Genomic DNA, 22,650 nt, shown 5'->3' with positions numbered 1-22,650 from the left:
CTCACTGCTCGATTCGATCCACTTCATTCAACTCTGCTCGAGGGACATAGAATGGCTCGCATTTATAATATGGTAATTTTTTCTGTCCTAATAGTTTCTGCGTTATTTTCCAAGTATCAGGACTGATAGACGAAATACCAAACGTGGTGACTTTTACAGTTCTTCGAAGTCACAATGAAATGTCTGTCTCGGCCGTCCTAACCTCGAGTCATACGACTTGGTTCGAGTCATTCACAATGAGTCGAGTCAATACGCAAACCGACTAGAGTCGAGTCATTTTACGCATTTCAAAAAAATGACTCGAGTCAAGCGGAGTCACCAAAAAATCTCGACTCGAGTCACCACAACCCTGCATCATTGAAATCGCCAATCATTGTTACAAAATCAAGCACTGATGCACATTGCTATACATGATTTGCAAACAAACACGCGTTCTTTCCGTAGGCCTAGATCAGGGGTTCTCAAAGGGTGGGCCACAGAGCATTTTGAGGTGGGCCACAGAGTTATTTATAAAATTTCAGAATTAATGTAAATTTAGTTATATTTTTTATGTTATTCGCTAAAAATATATTCGTATTATCTAATTATACGTAGGCTCCATAGCTACAAAGCTTGTCATCCGACCCTGATTAGACGTAGTGGCACGTATGAAGTAAGCATGTACAAATCGAAAATGTTAGGGAGAAACGGTGGCTTTTTCTACTGGCTATGACAACCTACGGTTAACAGCAACTAAAATAATTTCAAGCGTATAATACATGGAAGATAATGCTGAAGTAACCAAGTATTACGGCAGCGTCATATGCCGTATGCTGTTGAAAGGGGTATGAACTCGCAATGAAGTGAAATTGATGTACAGATTTACTGTACTTCGGTAGGTCGTACTATTGTAAGCTAAAATAGCCATAATTGCAAATTATTGGAAACTTCTGGCGAAGGTATACTGCACCACCTCAACGAATCTTAATGGATTGAGGATTTATCGGAGCGTATTAATATTTGAAGTCGGTTTAAAATGTCCGGCCTGGAAATCATTGTACATGTACATAATGAAAGAGTCACAGGAATTGATTGTATCATTGGATTGAATATTCTGACATCGCAACTTCAGTTGTTTTGGTACAAGACATACAAAGTACATAATGGATATTGAAAAATATTTCTTCACTTCTCTGTAGTACCCCATCCACCAATGAATTGTTCGATGCTGGCCTAGAATGATTATAATATTCCCCACAATAGTATCACCAAAGTCCCAATCACACAGATCATTGTGTTTCGTGACGCGAATGGAGCAGCGGACGAAAATAATCTACTTAGGAGTTATAGCTTATAATCTACCAGGGCCGTAACTACCGCACCCACACCCCCAATTGCGGAACTCGAAGGGGCCCCAAGATTATGTCGTTGGTCGTTTGTTGGAGGATATTTATTCAACTTGAATTTTTTTTCGCGCTTGGCGCGATTTCATATCCCGGGTAATCGAAATTTAAATATCATCAGTTAGAGAAAAATGTGCATATTTGAGAGAAATAGGCATATCGGCGCTGTCCATGACCGCGCATTAAACAGGATTATGACTCTAAGATATCAGGTGTGCCACAGCACATTTTTAAACCGCAAAATGGGCCACGGCCAAGAAAGGGCTGAGAACCCCTGGCCTAGATGAAGAAGGATGTCCTCGTACATCATCATTCATCATTTCAATATCATGATCAGCAGTTAAAACAGGAACTTGTCTCTCATCACTCGAACTGCTGGACTCGGAATAGACTCGTAACTACACTCTGGATGGTCCACTACCGGTTCCGGAATGTTTTCCTTTTCAATTTCGTCACGAACAAACTAGGGCTTTGTATCACCCAGAAGTCCAAATCAGCAGAATCTCCACTTTTTTCTTCGCCAATAGCACCCATGACGTAAGTCCGTCACCGTATTCTTCCAAGACTTCCCCCCCGCAGTGAGCATTTTCACTTTATTCTGACCGTTTGAGCGGCCTTTTATTGATGATATTGGTTCGAATCTTTCAAACGACAAGCCTTCTCGCCGTGCCCTCGTTTTCCACAAAACCAACAGTGTTTTTCTTTGAACGGGCATGACCGAGCAAAATGTTTTGTACTGCGACATCGGTAACAGGCGTGTGCATCATTTCTCTGCATGTTCATACTTTCGCTATCACATGATTCCTTCAGTGGCAATGCTTGACGTTGTGCATTTGCCTGCGTCTGTGAGTCGGGCACTTCTTTGTGACGGTTTTCGATCCGCCTCGATTGTTCCAGACTTAGTGCATAGTCGCACAATTCCTGCAAAGACCTCTCTTGTCGCAGAGCCTTCTCTCTGACACGAGAATCACATCCACAAGAGACTATCTGCTGTACAATCTCTTCATCTTCATTGTGAAACTGACATGTTGCAGCTAATTTCTTCAGTCTCGTAACGTACAATTGAATGGGCTCATCAGCATTTTGTCTAGTCTGCCGGAATTGGTCTCTTTCGAAGATTTTATTCTGCTTCAGGACAAAATAGTCCGTAAGCTGTTTCTTAGTCTTCACATACGCATCACCGTCCTCGGTAATGTCGGGAAAGATCTTAACCAGGTCATACACGCCTTGACCAGCCTCATGCAGCAGTTTTGCACGTCTCCGGCCAGGATCTGTAATGCCCTCTGCCTCCATCCAATTGTCAAATCTACCAATCCAGCTCGGCCATCTAGCAGGGTTATGAATATTGAAGTCAGATAAGCCCTTGCCTGACGATGTCATCGCGCCTACGCTTCGGTTCTTCAGTGATTCGTCTTAAAACAGCAAAAAGATACTGCCATTTCCAGAAACCGTGCACGGGTGACTCACTAACTAGAAATGTCATAAAATGAACGTATAGTGACAGTGAGTACCAGAGGTGGTCAAACTATAGATACCTATAAGGTTTACCTTAGTTATCTATAGTCAAACCAGCGTGTAATCAAAGGTGGTGTGCCGGTGTGGACAAAGAATGTAGAAGGACAAGAAGTGCGAGGTCATTGTGTCGTGATTTCATTGTTACGTAGGGCGTCCGCCATTTTGGTCCTGGAGCTGCAGCCGTCTATCGTTAATTTGCCTATTGCCCCGCTCTTCGGTTCTATTGAAATTGACTTTTCGAACGATTTCTCCCTCTTTATTCATAAAATCCAAGCAAAAGTGTTTAATTTATAATCTTATTAATATTCTGAAACGATGAAGCCTAACCAGAAAATATACCCAAATTAAAAAGCAGGTTCGTTAGAATAAGTTGAAGATTGTTTTCATCACAACACCCACTACAATAATACATTTAGTGTTTGAGTGATATTAAATGTAATACTACAATAGATGTTGTGATAAATAAATTATAAAGTATTGCAATATAACATAAACAACAATCATGTAAATTATTTCGAATATAATGGCATCATAACGCTAACTAAGGTACTGTAGGACTAAAGTCATAATAAACATGTGACCATAAAAATAATATATACTAATAATGCTAAATAAAAATTATATATATATATATATGTAATGTCGAATGGCAGTAATTTCAAAAACACTCACAAAGGAACAGTAGGAATAAAGGAACAATAAATGACATTACTAGATTTAGAAATCCATGGTAGAAATAGTAGCCGAAAAAGTATAGCGAAAAGTATTCTCAGTAGTAGTTGAAAAAAATCAGCTCCTAGACAGTAGAAAAGCGGTAATTTATATTGTAGTGTTCAAGGTATATGTTGTCTCACTTAATATTTGAACGTGTGGCCAATTTACCTGCATGACTGTGTGCATTTGATTTCCCCGATACATTTCTTGCATATGCATGCAGTCTTAGTTGAATATATCGGTGCGCCATTCTAGAAAAGGCGACATCAGCATGACACGGCGCGAAATCGTTTTGTTTCGGAAGTTTTTCAAATATAAACTGGTCGGGTGAGTTTTCGAACCGTGCGACATCTATGGCCCTTTTCATACCGGGGTTCCGGGAATAACATTTCCCGAAAATGTTTACCGGAACCCCTCTATGTGAACATAACACTGGTTTTTCGGGGCGGTATGAACGCGCTTATTTTCGGAGATTTTTACGGGACCGACTGAGTATGAACACGAATGGCGCAGCTGGGTTCCCGGAACGCTGTCAATCAAACTTTTAGTTACGGTAACGCGCTGTTCATTCAGGCTGCTTGTATTTCGAGGTCAGCTACTTGCGGCATTTTGATCTTCTTGTGTAATGGTGTTGGGAATGCATTATTCTTGGATTTATATTCTGTATGCTCACAATACGTAGTCACTGACTACTATTCAGCTTCTTTTTTCTGTGGTTTTGTAAACACAGCACGGCTAAAAAGGTAGAACACCATCTCCAAATGATGCAACATTGGGTGAGTTGCCTGAAAACTTAAGGACTTCAACACCAATTTGATAGGTGATCTTGACCCTTACCATATGTTGTGCGTAGGTTAGTCACCGTCATATACGCCTACTGAAAAGGGGATTTAGTAACATCTGCTTTGATAGTTGTCAGCACAGCAGAGAATGATGTCCTTAGCTCTGAATCACGAACCAAAATTGAACCAACGGGCTGGTAACCCATCGTACATCATCCAAGCCATAATTTGGTTTTCACCTATGCCTTCATTTTCTTGTTACAACCAAGTAATTCCTTTGTTATGCAAGTGTCACTTAATCTGATCTTTTCGCAGGTCTAGATGGAGGATACTGATGAAAAAGGTGGAACTGTGCAAGTGTGCATGAAGTTATAGTTTCTCTCATGAATAAAATGAAACAGCACAAACACATCTGGTTAAGCAAGAGCATTGTTTATTGAGAAAGTCACACAAGGCATTTCCGACGTCTGGGCCAGCGATACTTGGATCACCACCACGTCTTGTCTTCATTGCGTATACCATCCTCTGTATTATTCTGGCCTTACCGGATTGCAGTTTCTGAGCAAAGCCGAACACCGCGCCTTCAGTCGACCAAAATCTTTCAACCTTCATGTATGCTTTGCTAAGTTTCTGAAAAAGCAATTGTGAATTTTAAGGGCAGCAGAAAGGAAATTTATATTACATATTTGAAATTAGCTTTAGCTCCTGCTCTGTTTGTTTTTCAGGGAAAAGGCTTCATGAGCCGGGGCTGAAAGGGATAGGCTGCCTCATCAGTTATGTAGGCTAGTACGGAACCCTCTGGCTCCCAATCTGAAAACTTGAATGCAGCAAATGCATGTTTGGTACAAATGTTGCTGTGGTAATTTTTTATCCCTCCACAACACTCAGACTTGTGCAAAGTACTGGAATTTCAAAATGCGCAACTTCAACTAGAACTACTCAATTTTTCAAACTAGCAACTAGAACAGGGGTGGCCAACCTTTTCAGCCAAGGGCCACATTCGATTGACGAACTATTCTGCGGGCCACTAGCCGCGGCAAGTGTGAAAAATTTTTGAAGTTGATAAATTAATAATATTGTCACTTGACTTTATTGCAAGCCTGCTGTATATCGCTAGGCTCAGTTTGCAAGGACTGGACTATTTGGCACCTGGACATATCGGTATCGAAAGCTTCGTCCAACATGCGTCAATCATTTTGTGCCTAGGTTTCATAGTCGAGGGTCTTTCTGCGAGCACAAACAGGAGGTCGCAAATATATATAGTTAGACTCAATCTGATACATTAGGCGTTCTTTCATTTTCACAAAGGGGTAACAATATTAAAAGCAAGAAATCGAGTGACAAGATGTTGCGCTAAGCGTGTAGAAAATTTTTACTTTTGATAAATCTATCGCAAAGTATTCTGCTTTATTGTAGTGTACGAAGATCTACCAAAATGTGACTGGCCCATATATCTACCAATGCGTCGGAACTGACATTTCAGTCATCACATCTCAAGTGTTACGGCCAGACTAATCAAATTTTGCTTGGCCTTGCAAGTTCACAATCTGTGCAATCCATTTTTGATAATACTACTAATTTCGGAAATTAACTCTCGGGCCACATGTGGGCCACGGGTTGGCCGGCCCTGAACTAGAACTGTCAACTTTTCAAAATCTGCAATTAGAACTAGAACTACTCACTTTCAAATATCCCCAACTAGAACCAGAAACTATTCACTTTTTTAAATCCACAACTAGAACTACTTAGTTTTAGTAACTAAAACTAACTAAATGAGTAGGTTGATGTACATTGTACATGCCTGACTACACTACAAAAAATATACAAATTTGGTCTCATTTTCAGCAATTTCAGTCTTAATAAGTAAGCAGGGTCGTAACCAAGTCACAAGTTGATCCCACTTTAAAAGTTTTGACTAGATTCAAGTCGAGTCATTTTCAATTCACCACCGAGTCCAAATCATCGAGCAGAGCGTCGAGTTCGAGTCATGGTTTTATGACTCGAGTCCGAGTCCAAGTCATTGTGTTGACTGCTCAGTTTCCAGAAGTCTATTTTCCATCAATTTGGGTCTTATTTCTGAGACAGAAAGTAGCCTACTTGGCAAGAACAATTGGTCTTCCAGACTTCTTTTTCGAACATAATGATTCATGACCAAATTTGTCTGACCTTTTTGTAGTGGTATGCTACGCAAAAACTGGCTGACATTCCGCCATGACAAATATCGAAATATTACTATGCACTAGGGCTGGGCAAAATCGAGTACCTGAGTGATTCGATTCTGAATCACTTATTACGCTTCGAGTCAAGTATCATCATGATGACATCACAACACAATGTACTATGCCAAAATCCAAATGTGTAGGCTACCTTTTATGCCACCACAAAGAACATAACGCCTATTGTCCGTCACATTAAAGATATTTTGGTGTTTTTTCGACCATACCGTTTTCATTGCACTGCTTGATAGTGTTATGGGATGGTCATGACTTCGGAAATGTTTTATTTCCAGCAACGTTCATAGCTTTGTACTATATCTCGTATGTTGCGACACGGCCAATCAAGGCTTCCTCAGTAGAAAATAGTATCAAAACTACGGTATAATTCTCGTTAGTAAATCAACTTTCAGTATAATTTCAGTACTCGAAAAAAGTATTTTACTACTCGACTCGAATCATTAAAGTTAATACTCGATTCAGATTCGAGTACTCGAATCATTGTGGCTAGCCCTGCTAGGCACCAGCAATTATTTTTATTAAAATCAACTTGTGACAGTTGCCTTCTTAAAATACATCTGATGTTTACCTGGATCTATAAACGATTGGCTTCATTGGCTAGCCTCCAAAGAGCGACAGCTAATCAGCAATCAAGAGAAATTGAGTTCGTATAATTTGCTGGCTGCTTTTCGTTATGGTCTCGAAGCTCGTCGCAGAGTATACCAAATGTTTCTTTCACGGATTTCTAGAATTCCTTGGTTTCTCTGTACAGTGTACATAAGATTAGATTTACCCAAACCATTATACAAGCAATCACAAAGATAAACTGACTTTGTCGTACGCAGATGTGATCAGTGGTTCTTTTCATTCCAGGACTTTATCCTCATTGCTGGCTTTCAGTTTCTGCTCTCAGCTTCGGTTGATAATATACAAGCCAGGAACATGCTCGGGCTCTATTACTGATACAGGTTAACAGGTATATTGAGTATAGAGCCCCATACACATCGAGAAGGCATATCCGCAACATCCCATAGCTAAAAGTTGGAGCCAACTTCTCCGCATCTCACGAATATGCCTCTCCCACATCGTTTTCCACAAGCATATTACAACTGGAACACCCCACAGACATGGTTTCGTAACTATCAACACTTACGGAGAATCGCGTTCATACTGGCCATAATTTCCCGCGAATTTACCGAAAAAACGACCTGTGTGAACATAAGTTCGCGGTAACTCTAAATAGGTATGAACGCGCTCTTTTCCCGGAACTGTTCCGGTAATTTTTTCTCTATGTGAACATCGCCTGTTTCGGAACTTGTTCCCGAAAGAGTTTCGTAAATCCGGTATGAAAAGGGCCTATGTTACTGCGAAAAATTGTTTCGATACCTTGGAAAAAACGGAGCATTGGCGGGGTCGGGTGGGTTAAATATTCATCCTCATTAGCTATTGATAAATTTCCATCTTTCGTGTAGGACCGTATGACTGTTAAATTTGAATACATGTTAGATGATCTGAGAACCGGCTCTTGTACGGAAAAATGCGAGCGGCAAGTCTCGCACTCCGAACGCGTGATTTCTTTTGCGATAACCCAGCCGCAAACGTAATAGTGGGCGTTCGCTTCTCCTTCGTCCAGACATGCGTCGGCCAGTAATTTCAAATTTTCTTCCGCTTCGAGTCCCTCCTGCCCCTCCCGTTCTTGATTTTTGTGGTTGTCCACAGCCGATTTCAAAAAATTGATCAAATTCGCTGAATCATCTTGCTCACAATTCTCCCCTCTGATGCTGCCCATGTACTGCGATACGCAAATAAGTTTCAAGGCATTGCGGAATTGTATCGCCTTCGGGTGTGATTGACCACGACTTCTTATCTGCAAAATATATAGGCTAGGCTAAAGTCAAGCACACTTCTGTTACTTCAATTCCGAAAAGATGACACCCCACAATAGCATACCTGTGCAAAAAGATTCTCTACGAGTCTACGGCATCTTGCGTGAGGCGGCCAGTGAGGAGGTATTTCAGCTCACCTCCGATTACCAGCGTGTGATGGAGATAGAGCACGCTTTGTGTGGACATCAATATCCCGGTCTGGACTGGCTTCCATCCTTGCTTCGAAAATGTGATGTCCCCAGTCATTTTGATAGCCTTTGATAAATTACAATAGGAGGATAATTGTGACACGGCCTTGCCAAATATCAAGGTACCATTTCGAGTGATTGTATTTTTGCATCGGAAGCAGAGTTGGATCAATTGTAATTTGTAATTGTAATTGAATGTAATTAATTACATTTTTCAATGTAATTGTAATGTAATTGTAATTGAAGCATTTTTATTTTGTGTAATTGTAATTGTAATTGTATTTTGACAAAAATTTTGCTCAATTACAATTTCAATTACATTAAATTGCTATTGAGACCTGACAAGCACAACATAAAACAATTGACTTGTAATGCATTCTCTTTAAACGAACGACAAGGAATTTTGTTGATCCATTCGCGAAGGCCATTGACCGCGCCCTTGCGGGCGGAGTTTATTTTTATTTTTACCGCTATGCTGGCCTCGGCTGCCATTCCATACAATTTTTAAATTACTAACCAACCGATGGATTCGCAACACTTGGCTCACGATTGAATACGCCGAGAAGCGAACTGCTGAGCCGGCTAAAAGCAGCAGAATTGATAGTCCCATAGCTGGCGATCCAAGAGTCGAAATTTGATATGTATGGTCGTAATCGAAAGCTAGTGTCGCACTGATTCCGCAATAAAAGTATATTTCCAGGCAATTGGGCTCGAAAGTCACGTGACTTCTGGTTCGCTGGGGCCAAACAACTATCTTAGATAGCCGCTGCCTGTGTTAATTTGCGATATTGGTCTGTTTTTAAATCGTATTTTCTGTCTCAGTGAGGTTGTTTGAAGTACAGTTCTGGGTTTTATGTTATCTTCTATGACTTATTAGCTAGTTTCAGGACTTTTAGATACTAACTAGGTAGGATTATGTTGTTTTGCAGCCGCGCAAAATGCCAGGGTATAACGTGCCAATTTGTTATAATGGATGAGAAAACAATTCGGAGTAGTCTTTCCATCGACTTCTGAATTGCCAGAAAACGACAGGAAAGTGACTGAAATTAAAGCTAGTGAGAATGATGAATATAATTAACATTTGAACTATGTTGATAAATATAATTAACATTTGAACTATGTTGACTTGTTTGTTTGGTGGTATCAAATATCATACCGGTATCTCGTGTGCCCCAAGAGAGAAGGGTTGGTGCTCTCGCTTTACAAATGGGAAAAAAAGTTTGCAAATGGGCAAGGATTTACTTTACAAATGGGCAAGAAAGTTTGCAAATGGGAAAGTATTTACTTTGCAAATGGCCAAGAAGTTTGCAAATGGGCAAGGATTGATTTCACTTTGCAGATGGCCAAGAACGGTCAAAAATCACGACTTTTCATTGTATCGCATTTTTTGTGGTGTATTGAACTGATAAAATTGCTAATACACCAATGATGATGGGTGGGGTCATCAGCACCCTCAGTTGAGCAAGAGCCAGATGGGTCCTCTCCCGCAAATTCGGCGAAATCCAAATCCAAATTAAAAAATCTAGATCTTCATCCAAAACTGACGTCAGTTAGTTCGTGCTACCATGTGACCCCCATCGCCAGATTCACCACCACTAATTCGGATAAATCCAGATTTAGTTGGTGCTGTCAAAACTCACGACATGGTGGGGTCGTCAGCCCCCCAGTTGAGCAAGACCCAGATGAGGCCTCCCTCCACACATTCGGAGAAATCCAAATTCGAAAATCCAGATCTTCATCCAAAACTGGCGTCAGTTAGATCGTGCTGCCATGTGACCCCCGCATCCCCCATCACCACCACCGATTTTGATAAATCCAAATCCAGAATTAGTTGGTGCGGTCAGTCCCCCAGTCGAGCAAGACCCAGATGAGTCCGCCTCCCACATATTCGGCGAAATCCGATCGTGGTCAAAACTCACGACAATGTGGGGTCAGCGCCCCCCCCCCCCCCCATACTTGGACACTACCCAAAAGAACCCTCATCCCCCAGAAATACGGCGACAAGGACACTCATCCCCCAGAAATACGGCGACCCATCGTCTATTTGACCAAATCCCGAACCCGAAAATCCATACTTTCATCAGAGTACACCCCTCCCGCACTTATTTTCTCTTAAGTTGCAAATGGGCAGGAAATTTTTCAAATGCGAAGGATTTACTTTGCAAATGGGCAAGCATTTACTTTTCAAATGGGTAAGCGTTTACTCTTCAAATAGGCAACGATTTACTTTCCAAATGGGCAAGAAAATTTGCAAATGGGCAAGGATTTACTTTGCAAATGCGGGCAAGAAAGTTTTCAAATGGGCAAGGATTTACTTTGCAAATGGGCAAGGATTTACTTTGCAAATGGGCACGGATTCACTTTGCAAATGGGCAAGAAAGTTTTCAAATGGGTAAGGATTTACTTTGCAAATGGGCAAGAAAGTTTACAAATGGGCAAGGATTTACTTTGCAAATGGGCAAGAAAGTTTGCAAATGGGCAAGGATTTACTTTGCAAATGGGCAAGGATTTACTTTGCAAATGGGGAAGGATTTACTTTGCAAATGGGCAAGAAAGTTTACAAATGGGCAAGGATTTACTTTGCAAATGGGCAAGAAAGTTTACAAATGGGCAAGGATTTACTTTGCAAATTGGCAAGAAAGTTTGCAAATGGGTAAGGATTTACTTTGCAAATGGCCAAGAAGTTTTCAAATGGGCAAGGATTGATTTCACATTGCAAATGGCCAAGAACGTTCAAAAATCACGACAGGGTTAGTTCGCCCTCTCCCCCATCACCACCACCACCAATTTGGATAAATCCAAATCCAGAAGTAGTTGGTGCGGTCGAAATGTCGAAAGTATATGCGACCACCCTTCCCCCGACCACATATACTTAGATTTTTCTGCTACTTGAAGTAGTTTTCACGTTTCACAAAAATTGCTAATTATACTGTTAATTTAGTAGAAAACATAGGGAGTTACTTGTGCTACTTGAGTAGCACTTCTACAAACTCTAGTTCAGTAGTTCTCAACTGGGGGTCCGCGGACCCCTGGGGGTCCGTGAAGCATTTTCAGGGGTCCACGAAGCGAGGCGAATTTACAAAATAATTGATAGCCTAATTTATATTTTTCAAATTACGAAAATCACGAGGCAGTTTTACTTCATTACAGTAGATCTCACATAAACAGAATGGCCGTCTGAGATTGAATATCCTCATGCTGTGTGGACTCATTTTAGTTGCGAAATTGCCAATAGCCCACTGATACAAATATTTGGCTGCGTATAGAGGTGTTTTGCTGGGCATTGTGTAAAAAATAAATGGTTGGATACGTAAAGTCAATCACGGAGACTTCGAAATGTTCGCAAAAATCCGTTTTCTCCTGTGATATAGGCCTACATAACCATTTCTCTAATAACTTCAAGATGAGCTGCTTGAACAGGCTTGATGTTATATGTTCAATAAAAAAATTTGTTAGTCAATTTTGGTGTCATCATTTTTGCGATCATACCCAAATGTGTCGTCGAAAGCGTTATGCCTTGTTATCACATTCGCCACCATCTTTCTTTGTCTAAATGGATTTTCAGCACTTATTGATATGAAATCGAAGGCGCAGATTATAAAGACACGACCACGTATTTCAAAAAATGCAGTTGAATAATTAGCTTTGAAATAATAAAAGTCAACCCAATTTCTACATAAATAGAATGCTGTTATTTTAAAGAAAAGTCATTTTGTTGCTGTTTACCACTAGCCTACAGTTATCATTTGCACAAGACAGATGACGATTGTACGATAATTGAGCTATATTTGAACAAAAACTTCGAGGGGGGGTCCATGGGGTTGACGCTCATTTTGACCCTCATTTTTTTCGAAATTAGTATACCAGTGTTATCTCCGTCTCGGTCAACTTTTGACCCCTTAACGTATCATAAATACCTCTTAATAAAGTTATTTTTCATTTTTTTTTGCTGTTCGATTGTTAGTTTGCTTTACTGAGAGTGATATTCCAATTTATGGTGTTGTATTATGTTACGACGATATCGCGTTTTAGCTTGTAATTGTATTTTAATGTTAGGCAAAATAGTGCTTTACCCCCTGGCACGTTTTTGGTCATAACTTTTCTTCCCCAAGGTAAAAAAGTCACAAAACCCAACATTGAAAAGCTGATAAAATTATCTTTCCAACCGTATATAATACGTCTTTATAAGAATTTTTTCTAGGTTGACCGAAAATTCTACAAGACTATAAAGGCTGTCACTTCATTCAAATATAGGGCTGGAATTAGCAATATGACGTCACGTGACGTCGTGAGGTTCACGTTCGCGTTCACACAGAACCTTTCGGTTCGCGTTCACACGAACCTGAACCTTTCAGAGGTTCACACCATCCCTAGATCTTTACTTTCATTCAGTGTGCATTCTGTGCAACTGTGCATGCCTCCTCTTTACATCTCCTAGGCTAAGGCGGGTGTCTGATTCCATAGACTAGCCTACTCCAAGTCGCTTGGACTTCTTCCTGTCTTTTCATTGTATCGCATATTGTGTGGTGTATTGAACTGATAAAATTGCTAATAAACCATTAGATGATGATGATGATGAAGTGAGGTTTGGTGTTTAATGCGGAATCGAAATTGATGCGGGGAAATTTGTAAACTTTCTTGCCCATTTGCAAAGTAAATCCTTACCCATTTGAAAACTTTCTTGCCCATTTGCAAAGTGAATCCGTGCCCATTTGCAAAGTAAATCCTTGCCCATTTGCAAAGTAAATCCTTGCCCATTTGAAAACTTTCTTGCCCGCATTTGCAAAGTAAATCCTTGCCCATTTGCAAATTTTCTTGCCCATTTGGAAAGTAAATCGTTGCCTATTTGAAGAGTAAACGCTTACCCATTTGAAAAGTAAATGCTTGCCCATTTGCAAAGTAAATCCTTCGCATTTGAAAAATTTCCTGCCCATTTGCAACTTAAGAGAAAATAAGTGCGGGAGGGGTGTACTCTGATGAAAGTATGGATTTTCGGGTTCGGGATTTGGTCAAATAGACGATGGGTCGCCGTATTTCTGGGGGATGAGTGTCCTTGTCGCCGTATTTCTGGGGGATGAGGGTTCTTTTGGGTAGTGTCCAAGTATGGGGGGGGCGCTGACCCCACATTGTCGTGAGTTTTGACCACGATCGGATTTCGCCGAATATGTGGGAGACGGACTCATCTGGGTCTTGCTCGACTGGGGGACTGACCGCACCAACTAATTCTGGATTTGGATTTATCAAAATTGGTGGTGGTGATGGGGGATGCGGGGGTCACATGGCAGCACGATCTAACTGACGCCAGTTTTGGATGAAGATCTGGATTTTCGAATTTGGATTTCTCCGAATGTGTGGAGGGAGGCCTCATCTGGGTCTTGCTCAACTGGGGGGCTGACGACCCCACCATGTCGTGAGTTTTGACAGCACCAACTAAATCTGGATTTATCCGAATTAGTGGTGGTGAATCTGGCGATGGGGGTCACATGGTAGCACAAACTAACTGACGTCAATTTTGGATGAAGATCTAGATTTTTTAATTTGGATTTGGATTTCGCCGAATTTGCGGGAGAGGACCCATCTGGCTCTTGCTCAACTGAGGGTGCTGATAGCCCCACCCATCATCATTGGTTTATTAGCAATTTTATCAGTTCAATACACCACAAAAAATGCGATACAATGAAAAGTCGTGATTTTTGACCGTTCTTGGCCATTTGCAAAGTGAAATCAGTCCTTGCCCATTTGCAAACTTCTTGGCCATTTGCAAAGTAAATACTTTCCCATTTGCAAACTTTCTTGCCCATTTGCAAAGTAAATCCTTGCCCATTTGCAAACTTTTTTTCCCATTTGTAAAGTGAGAGCACCAACCCTATCGCCCCAAGACAGCGTAATCGAGTCAGCTTCAATAGCAAATGATTTAAGATAAGCCACAATTATTAGATTTTTTAAAAGTGTTTATGTAGTGAAAGTGGCCTAAGAATAGATGCATCAACTGCAGGCATCGGTTAGCTTTTAAGATATCTGTGCCATTTATCGAAAAAGATAATCAAGAATTTTGGTCAGCCAAATTTATATTCAACCATGCCAATCAGAAGGAAGTTATTGATTGTTTCAAGGATAGTGCTGAGAAGACTGCTATTGCCGGACAAGGATAAGAGTACCGTACTTTCGACTTGGTTTCTTTGATGATGCAGCGATTTACAATTTGGTATCATTTTAACTGGAATGTAAATATTCTTTTAATGGGAGACCAGGTCTTGCTGTTACTCATGACGCTACTTCCTATAATTTAGTACTGGCACTGTTGCCAATGTTTTTCTAAATTTTGGTCAAGTTTCTATACATCAGTGTTGTTCAAAAATAACTTTTTTTCCAAATTTCACTGGCTCATGAACAAAATTGTTAGGTGGCTTGAAAAAAGGTTGCACACTAGATTTGGCTCAATTCCAACATGCAGAAGTGAAGCTATCAGATTTTTTAAAAAATTGAATTTATCGAAAAAATAAAATAGTTTTATTAAATTTTACTGGCTATGCCATGAAATTGTTGAGTTTTCAAAAAATGTTTAGCAAATTTGGCTAGTTGAGCCAAATTAAAAATTTTCTACTTTCAGTAGCTTTTGCATTGCTCTCTGATTACCCTCTGATTTTTGTTCAAGAAATTTGTGTAAATTTTGTATGGATATACAAAATTTACACAAATTTCTTGAACAAAAATCAGAGGGTAATTCATAACTATTTTATTCTCTTTATAGATACTTTTAGATGTTTAACAAATCAATGCAAACATTGATGCTAGCCTCACTAATCTGTACCTGATTGCTGTGCTAGTGAAGTTGCACTGTGTGCTATATGTAAACCATATCTGGGGCATCTCTGATCCCGGCATCTTGTATGATGCAATTGGTATCTCTGCCAAAAACTGCTCTCCAGAAGACACCATCTCCATCATCGCAAGAACGAGAAGCACACGCACGCTATTTACCCCTTGAACTGTGAGAAAATGCAGCTCAACTGTCTATGGAATGACGTCACCGTAGGGAGGTGGAGCGACACACTTCAAGACGCTACCGGCCTTAAAAGTCGGGACCACATATACTTCCTGAACTTGTAGAAATCCACCCAAAACGCTGGGAAGGAACTGACGTTGTTGTCGACATATGGTACATCAATGCCACCAGTAGGTCATTTGTGAGACCAGCCTTGTAACCATACGGACCCAACAACACTGGTATCCCTTACCGTCGTTCTCATGGCCAGAGCACCGTGAATTTACACAAACGCCGTTCAGGATCTTGGCTTGTCAATGGAAGATACTTACGTCGACGCGATGCAGAAATGCAATAACTACAGATTGCGATGGAGTGCTCGTTACACTGCTTGCTGTTATTCTCGTCAATTTCGATATACCAACACAGTCCTATCAATTGTATTGCTTATGACTGCCCATTTTCAAGCCAACTCTGTGTGTTTAAGTGAGTCGTCAGTTTAAGACTACCTCCACAGTAGCAGTGTATAGCTTAAGTCAAACCTGCATCCGTTTATGGCAAGTTGGCAACATTAATCAGGAATACCTAATCTGTGACCAATACCTACATTCTATTTGTTTCATTCTTGGTACAAAGGAAATACATTCTCAAGTTGTGAATTTGTCGAATTTATTGGCCAGTTATTGATTTCGTCAGCACTCTTAGAATTTTGTAAAATCAAGCGAGAGTATGCAACTATGCAAGATTAAGAAAGTATTGTTGTGGAAATATTGTTATATCAGAATTAGGCAGTTCTTCTATTCAGAATCTCGAGGAAATCGTCGGGTCCAGTTTTGAGTATGCAATGCACAAGCTGCCCTGCACTTGTCAAAGTACTTGTGATGCTGGGCAAGTACTATAGTATCACCGACTCATTTCAAAATGAAGTCTTTCTTCTAAACGCTCAAGTCTATTAATGATCTTGATTTGGTAGAATAGGGACACTTGATATCAGTCAATATACACACATTACAAAAGTGCCGCAAACATGTCCTAAAACTACTTTAAAAAATATAACACTCCGGCAAGTATGCAATATTACATAGTACTCTGAAAAGGTGGAAATACTATCTTCTTTACTTTCATTCGGTGTGCATGCCTCCTCTTTACATCGCCTAGGTCAAGATGGGTGTCTGATTCCATAGACTACTCCAAGTCGCTTCGACATCTTCCTGTCTTTTCATTGTATCGCATTTTGTGGTGTATTGAACCGATAAAATTGCTAATAAACCAATGATGATGATGATGATCGTCTGTTTGCACCACAACATAAATGCTTTAAAGTTCAAGGGTCTCTTTGCTTTTTGATAAGCTTTTTCTTTCTTTCTTCTCTTGCTTGCTTCCATACGTCCTCGTCAGTGGTGCCGATTTTCGAGCCTCATCGGCTTTACTTAGCCATCTGGGCTTGATTACATGACGCTGCTCATGTAGTTAGGTAAGCAGTGGGGAGTCCAGATAAGCCTCCGACCAACTTGCGTCAAGTGGGATTCGAACTCAATTCCAACGCTTCCCCAATCTTTCAGGTAATTTTGCAGTTACCAACCTCTACGTCATAAACTTTCATTATACTCATGGCTGAACTGAATATTTCCCAATTCTTTGCCATCACCACCATACATTGCTGATATTGGATGGTCGTTGTCTAAATCATTTTGACTTCTTTTGACCAGATTCGGATTATTTTTGAAGAACTCGCAAATGGTAAAAGTAGCTTAACCAAATCCATCTGAAATCAAATTTAACACGGTACGGTAATGTTACAATATTAATAATCTCCGATGTTGACTGATCACTGTCTCCGTGTCGATAAGTATACACTTGAAGCATAATAATGCTGCAGCCATACGATGAATAGTTAGTAGGTCCAGATGAAAGTACTAAACCTTGGAATTACTTGTTTGAAATAGGCTATCTTAAACTGCTCTATACTCCATCATGTTAATTGAATACTATACATTGTCATCTATCTGCAGGAAAAAAATCAAGCCTGTAACACAAACACATAATGTGACAGCAAAGACCAGCGCAGTAGCAGAAATTGCGACATACAAATGCATTACTGCCGCAGAGAAGATGATACCAGAAACGCGCTTGGCCCCAGACGGTGGTTGCTATGCTGAAAAGTCACGTGACTTTCGAGCCCAATGGTACCATCCCAAAATAGTCGTGAAAGTCTGGGAATCGGCATTGTTCTGAACAATCGCTATGGGCGTAACTGGTAATTGTTGTAGTCATGCTGCTGCAGCGCTCTCACTTTTCAGAACAGTCGGCCTTAAACGGCTATTTTGGAGCAGTTACATTGCCCTGACGAGATTTTATTTTGTATTTTCGGAATTAGTACATCAATAGCTTACGATGAAGACCAGATGCATCAAATTTGGACGCATGGATCGCCAGCTCTAGGACTATAAAGTTTGCTGGTTTTAGCCGACTTTTCAGTACGTTTGTCGGTACATTCATCCGTGACTCACATATTGCTCATCTATCCGTGGGTTGGCAATCTACAATACGATTTCAGATCACGATGATGCATCGTTATTTCGTCTGGCTAACTAACCAGACCACTGGATATTATATAACGTCTTATCTGACAAAGCACGGTTTTGTTTTTACTCCTCATCCTAATTCCTACGTCCCTCGATAAAAATAATATTGTTTCTTTAATTATATACTATATACGCAAATCCAACACATGCATATATTATAATACTTTTTCAACGACATACTGCACCCTATCCTCAATCCTAACAGTGTTGGGATCAAGTCACTACCTTCGAGTCACGAGTCATTTCGAGTCATTGCGCATTTTGACTCGAGTCAAGTCAAGTCAATCGATTTTCGAAGGTGACTCGAGTCAAGTCAAGTCACTCGATTTTTGGAGGTGACTCGAGTCAAGTCGAGTCAAGTCAAGTCAAGTCACGAGTCAAGTCACAATTCAAGTCAAGTTGCCTTTTCCAAGTATATAAGCATGATTACGTCATTGCATTTTGCTAGCTGTCTGAAATACAGGTTGAGTGGTCATTGTTTTTTTTACCGATGAACGAATACAGAGTTAAATATACACGCAAGAAGGCTCACACAAAAGGCTCGCTCACATATAGGCTACGTAGAACTACTTAACTACGTAAGTAATTGCATACCCTCAGTTTATAGTCACCTTCCAAAATAGAGAATAGAGAAACGAATTGATAGGATGCAATAAATTACCTATTTACAAATTGATATGATACAATTCAAGCCTGCGCCAATTGGTGGGGACTATACGTAAACTATATTCGAATTCAATTTCAATAAAACAAGAGGTTGGTTAAGGTAAGAACAGAGAATTGAAATATACATTTTTCTATCAAATTACTTTACTATACTAGTTTACGACAAAGTAAAATGTAAGCTTCGTCTTCGTTTGCGGTCAATATATTTGTGAGAGTGAGAAAACAATTGAGGCTCAGTAAAACGCACGATCATTGAATGATTAGTCGCTCTCGCCGGTTACAGCAGCGTTTCGTGAACAATTCGACATACGTGAGATACAGTGATTTTTATCGACATCGATTACTTGATGACTTGAAATTGACTCGTGAATTTTGCTCCGAGTCACGAGTCAAGCCACATATTTGATACGCCGAGTCAAGTCAAGTCATTTTAGCAAAGTGACTCGAGTCGAGTCAAGTCATACGAAAAAGGTGACTCGAGTCTGACTCGAGTCAAGTCATGACTCGAGTCATCCCAACACTGAATCCTAACTCATAGGAAATTAGGTAAATACCATTTTACATTTCCAATTACGTGAGCCATAATTACCTAGCATACAAAACACGCTTACATTACGTCACAGTGACATCTTACATAGCATACTATGTACGCACATCAACGCAATTATTACTACACAATCTGAACTAGACTTGAATTGTTGTTAAATACGACGCTACGGTTGTCAAGGACCACGGTTGAATTTATGACTATTCAATTAAATGTTCAACAGCAGCAATTGTAATTGTAATTGTAATGTAATTGATGCATGCAAGGAGTAATTGTAATTGTAATTGTAATTTTATATTTTTAGCATGGAGTAATTGTAATTGTAATGTAATTGAAACATTCATGAAAGTAATTGTAATTGTAATTGTAATTGAACTGAAATAATGTAATTGATCCAACTCTGATCGGAAGTGGCAAATAAACCTTCTACTGGTTTTCGAGCATTCATCACATCGAACCAGCTATTATAGAATTCGCAAAAAAAGGCCGTTGTCTCTGCCTCTTTGGCAACAGCCCCGCAAGCGTGCATTGCTCGTAGAGCAGACGCGGTGCTGTGACTCAGTACCTGAAATACAGATGACATGGTATGCAAAACCAATGGACGCATAGCATACACCATAAATGCAATATCACGATAGGCTATCTCACTTGAGCAGCGGTGCAAACTCTCATCTTTTCAAGTTTTGTTGGGTTCACGTGTTTGCGAGTGAGTTTTGGTGCCATTTTAAGTTCTTTACCCTCCTGGTAATCAATTAATGCCACGACGTGAGATGAAGAAACCTAAATGACGGGGATGTGCTGGTTTAAAATGAGATTGATGAGTGCAGGATATCATACCCACCCTTGCGGAAGTTAATGGGACATTCGGTATTGTTAATGCGTATCCAGGCAAATAAATCTCATTGGACAAAAATGATGAGCGTAAATTTTTTATAAGATGGGGGACATCAGCCAGGAAACATAACTTCGCACCAGCAAGATATGGATGATCAACAACTGACGATACTTGATTTCTGGTTGGATAGAACGTTGGTAGTAAGTTAAAGTGACAATGGCGCTCTACCAATCTTTCGTCATCAAACCTTCCGGTTTTAATATTGGCAGATCGCCACATTGCCTGATTGGATGGCGCCATGTCGCTTACGACATCTGCGACGAACATTCCTCGTCGACCCAACTCGTTGATCAATATCTTTGTTACCTCCCACAATTGCACGCCAGACACCGAATTTCCGGTAAAATAATACGCTGTTAAAATCAATATGCTATTTACCTCGGATGCGCATTTGATTGAACACAAGTAGGCCGGAGCCTATTATAAAGTAAGTAGGCCTATTATAAATACCTATTACTTGCTTCCAGTTTGTGGCGAGATCTTTCAGCATGAAACACAAAGCGTGAGACGCGAATTTTTCTCGTTCGCCCGACCTAAACTCGGGGCTGACGTACCCCACGAACGATTTTAATCCGGTGTCGAATTCCACGCTCTCGGACAGCTGCATTTCATCCAGGGCTAAAATGCAGTTCCTGTCCCAGTCATGCAGGCTGTCTACTTTTTTTGCAATCCAATCCAAGACAATGTACTGGATTCCAGCAGCAAACTTGAGCGATACCACCCGTTCACATAGCGTGCGATAAGACGAGAGAGGATAGGAGGATTTCCTCAGGTATTCATATCTGAAGATCGGTTATACTGTTGGCGCTCTAAGACTAAAAAACTCCTTTAGTCATCTACCCATGTTTTCCAGATGAAAACCTGATTTTCAGCGCTGACATAATTGTATCATCACTCCATTTGTATCCAGAGGCCTGCCCTTCTCTTTTCAAAACTTGAATCTGATCCTCGTTTAGAAACCTTCCTACCACCTTCTCCATTCGTTCCGTGGTATCGGAGTTCATACTCAACTACCAAAATGATCGTAAATTATGTACAGTTCCGTTATAGTCACATTTGGATATCTTGCACCATGGTTCTCATTGTATATTTGAAACGTTTAAAAAGGGCTACAATGAATTTGACAAGGATTTCGCATTACCTGCGATTTCAACCGCGCAATTTCTGCATCTTTCTCCCGACACTGGCCCTGGAGCTGCAATTGAGAAGATGAGTGACTTTACATCCTAGTCGGTGCTATGCTGCGTAAAGTTATGGACCAATCGGCAATATTGAATCTTACTAGCTCCAGCTCCTGCTTTAACAGGGCACAATCCTCGCAAGAAGCCTTTTGGTCGAGATTCTAAATAAAGGGATTAGTTGTACAGACTTGGGTATATCGGCAAATCCTGTGAAAGAGGCAATGTAGGCCTACCGGTGATTCTCCGACAATTTGTATTTCATCAAGCAAATCCACGCGATCGTTGCAATCCGTTTCTGTGACAACATGATTTTATAGGTCAGGAGAATTTTATCTACCTGTGCAATGTCATCTCGTACCTTCAGTTGATACCGGTATTGATCTTTTGAGAATCCGCTGAGTACCTTCCAGTTTACGGGGGGGGGATTCGGTACATCGAATAACGTTGGGATTGCGTTCGGCTTCAATTTCACGCAACCGTCAATGCGCTTCCTTTCAAATTGATTGGCTTCGAAGTGTTTCTAGAGTTTACTTGAGTTCATCAAAAGCTATTTTAAATCAAAATTTCAATATAGCAACAAACTTCGCAAAGTCGAGAACTCTGTGTTGGCGTCCATTGATCTCGCCTGCAGTTAATTTTCCATCTCCGCCTCCTCTCTTCATCCGCTGGAAAACGGTATACAGCATCGCGGGATGCGCAATTCGGTGCAGCACAGTAAGGCATTTTGTTGTGATAGTCCGGGTAGATCTGAAATAAAAACGACCAGCAGACAACAAATATAAACAAATTCACCTTGGTGTCGATGTCAAATGTCCAAGCTTCCAAGCGTAATCCCATGAATAGCACTGTCAATAACGCCGAAAGAACTGCGTTCAGGTTTGTTGTGGGTGGTCTTTCAGGACCAAAATGGATGCCGCTGCGTTACAATGCCGTGACGTAACAATGACCTCGCACTTCTTGTCCTTCTACATTCTTTGGGTGTGGACACCTGTAAAATCACGTGACTATCACGCCCAGATACCTTTGACGACTTCGCTATTGTCGATCCGTCTGCAACAGTAATTAAAGGCAAAGTCGCTATTGCCCTTCGTTGATTTTAACTATGTTCCAT

At 40.5% G+C, this 22,650-nt stretch overlaps 1 protein-coding gene and 2 long non-coding RNA genes across 3 annotated transcripts; 1 reads left to right on the top strand and 2 right to left on the bottom strand.

The window, feature by feature from the left end:
• The first annotated feature begins 3,964 nt into the window (after positions 1-3,964).
• On the top strand, positions 3,965-5,781 carry LOC145436994 (uncharacterized). Its single transcript, XR_013914527.1, has 2 exons — positions 3,965-4,387; positions 4,709-5,781. It is a non-coding gene; the product is annotated as an uncharacterized LOC145436994 (long non-coding RNA).
• On the bottom strand, positions 4,810-7,970 carry LOC145436995 (uncharacterized). Its single transcript, XR_013914528.1, has 3 exons — positions 7,438-7,970; positions 7,196-7,370; positions 4,810-5,023 (listed from the first exon to the last, which is right to left on the bottom strand). It is a non-coding gene; the product is annotated as an uncharacterized LOC145436995 (long non-coding RNA).
• Positions 7,971-21,725: 13,755 nt separating this feature from the next.
• On the bottom strand, positions 21,726-22,403 carry LOC145436993 (52 kDa repressor of the inhibitor of the protein kinase-like). Its single transcript, XM_080314171.1, has 3 exons — positions 22,122-22,403; positions 21,898-22,059; positions 21,726-21,834 (listed from the first exon to the last, which is right to left on the bottom strand). Exons 1-3 carry the CDS (start codon positions 22,374-22,376, stop codon positions 21,769-21,771), a joined length of 483 nt encoding a protein of 160 aa, XP_080170297.1. The 5' UTR covers positions 22,377-22,403; the 3' UTR covers positions 21,726-21,768.
• Between the last annotated feature and the right edge of the window lie 247 nt (positions 22,404-22,650).

The sequence above is a fragment of the Botryllus schlosseri genome, chromosome 4, assembly GCF_051294905.1.
Source record: "Botryllus schlosseri isolate E-star chromosome 4, Bs_hap1, whole genome shotgun sequence".
Classification (NCBI taxonomy): Eukaryota; Metazoa; Chordata; class Ascidiacea; order Stolidobranchia; family Styelidae; genus Botryllus; species Botryllus schlosseri.
Note: the sequence above shows the minus strand (reverse complement) of the source record. Positions and strands in the feature narration are given on the sequence as shown.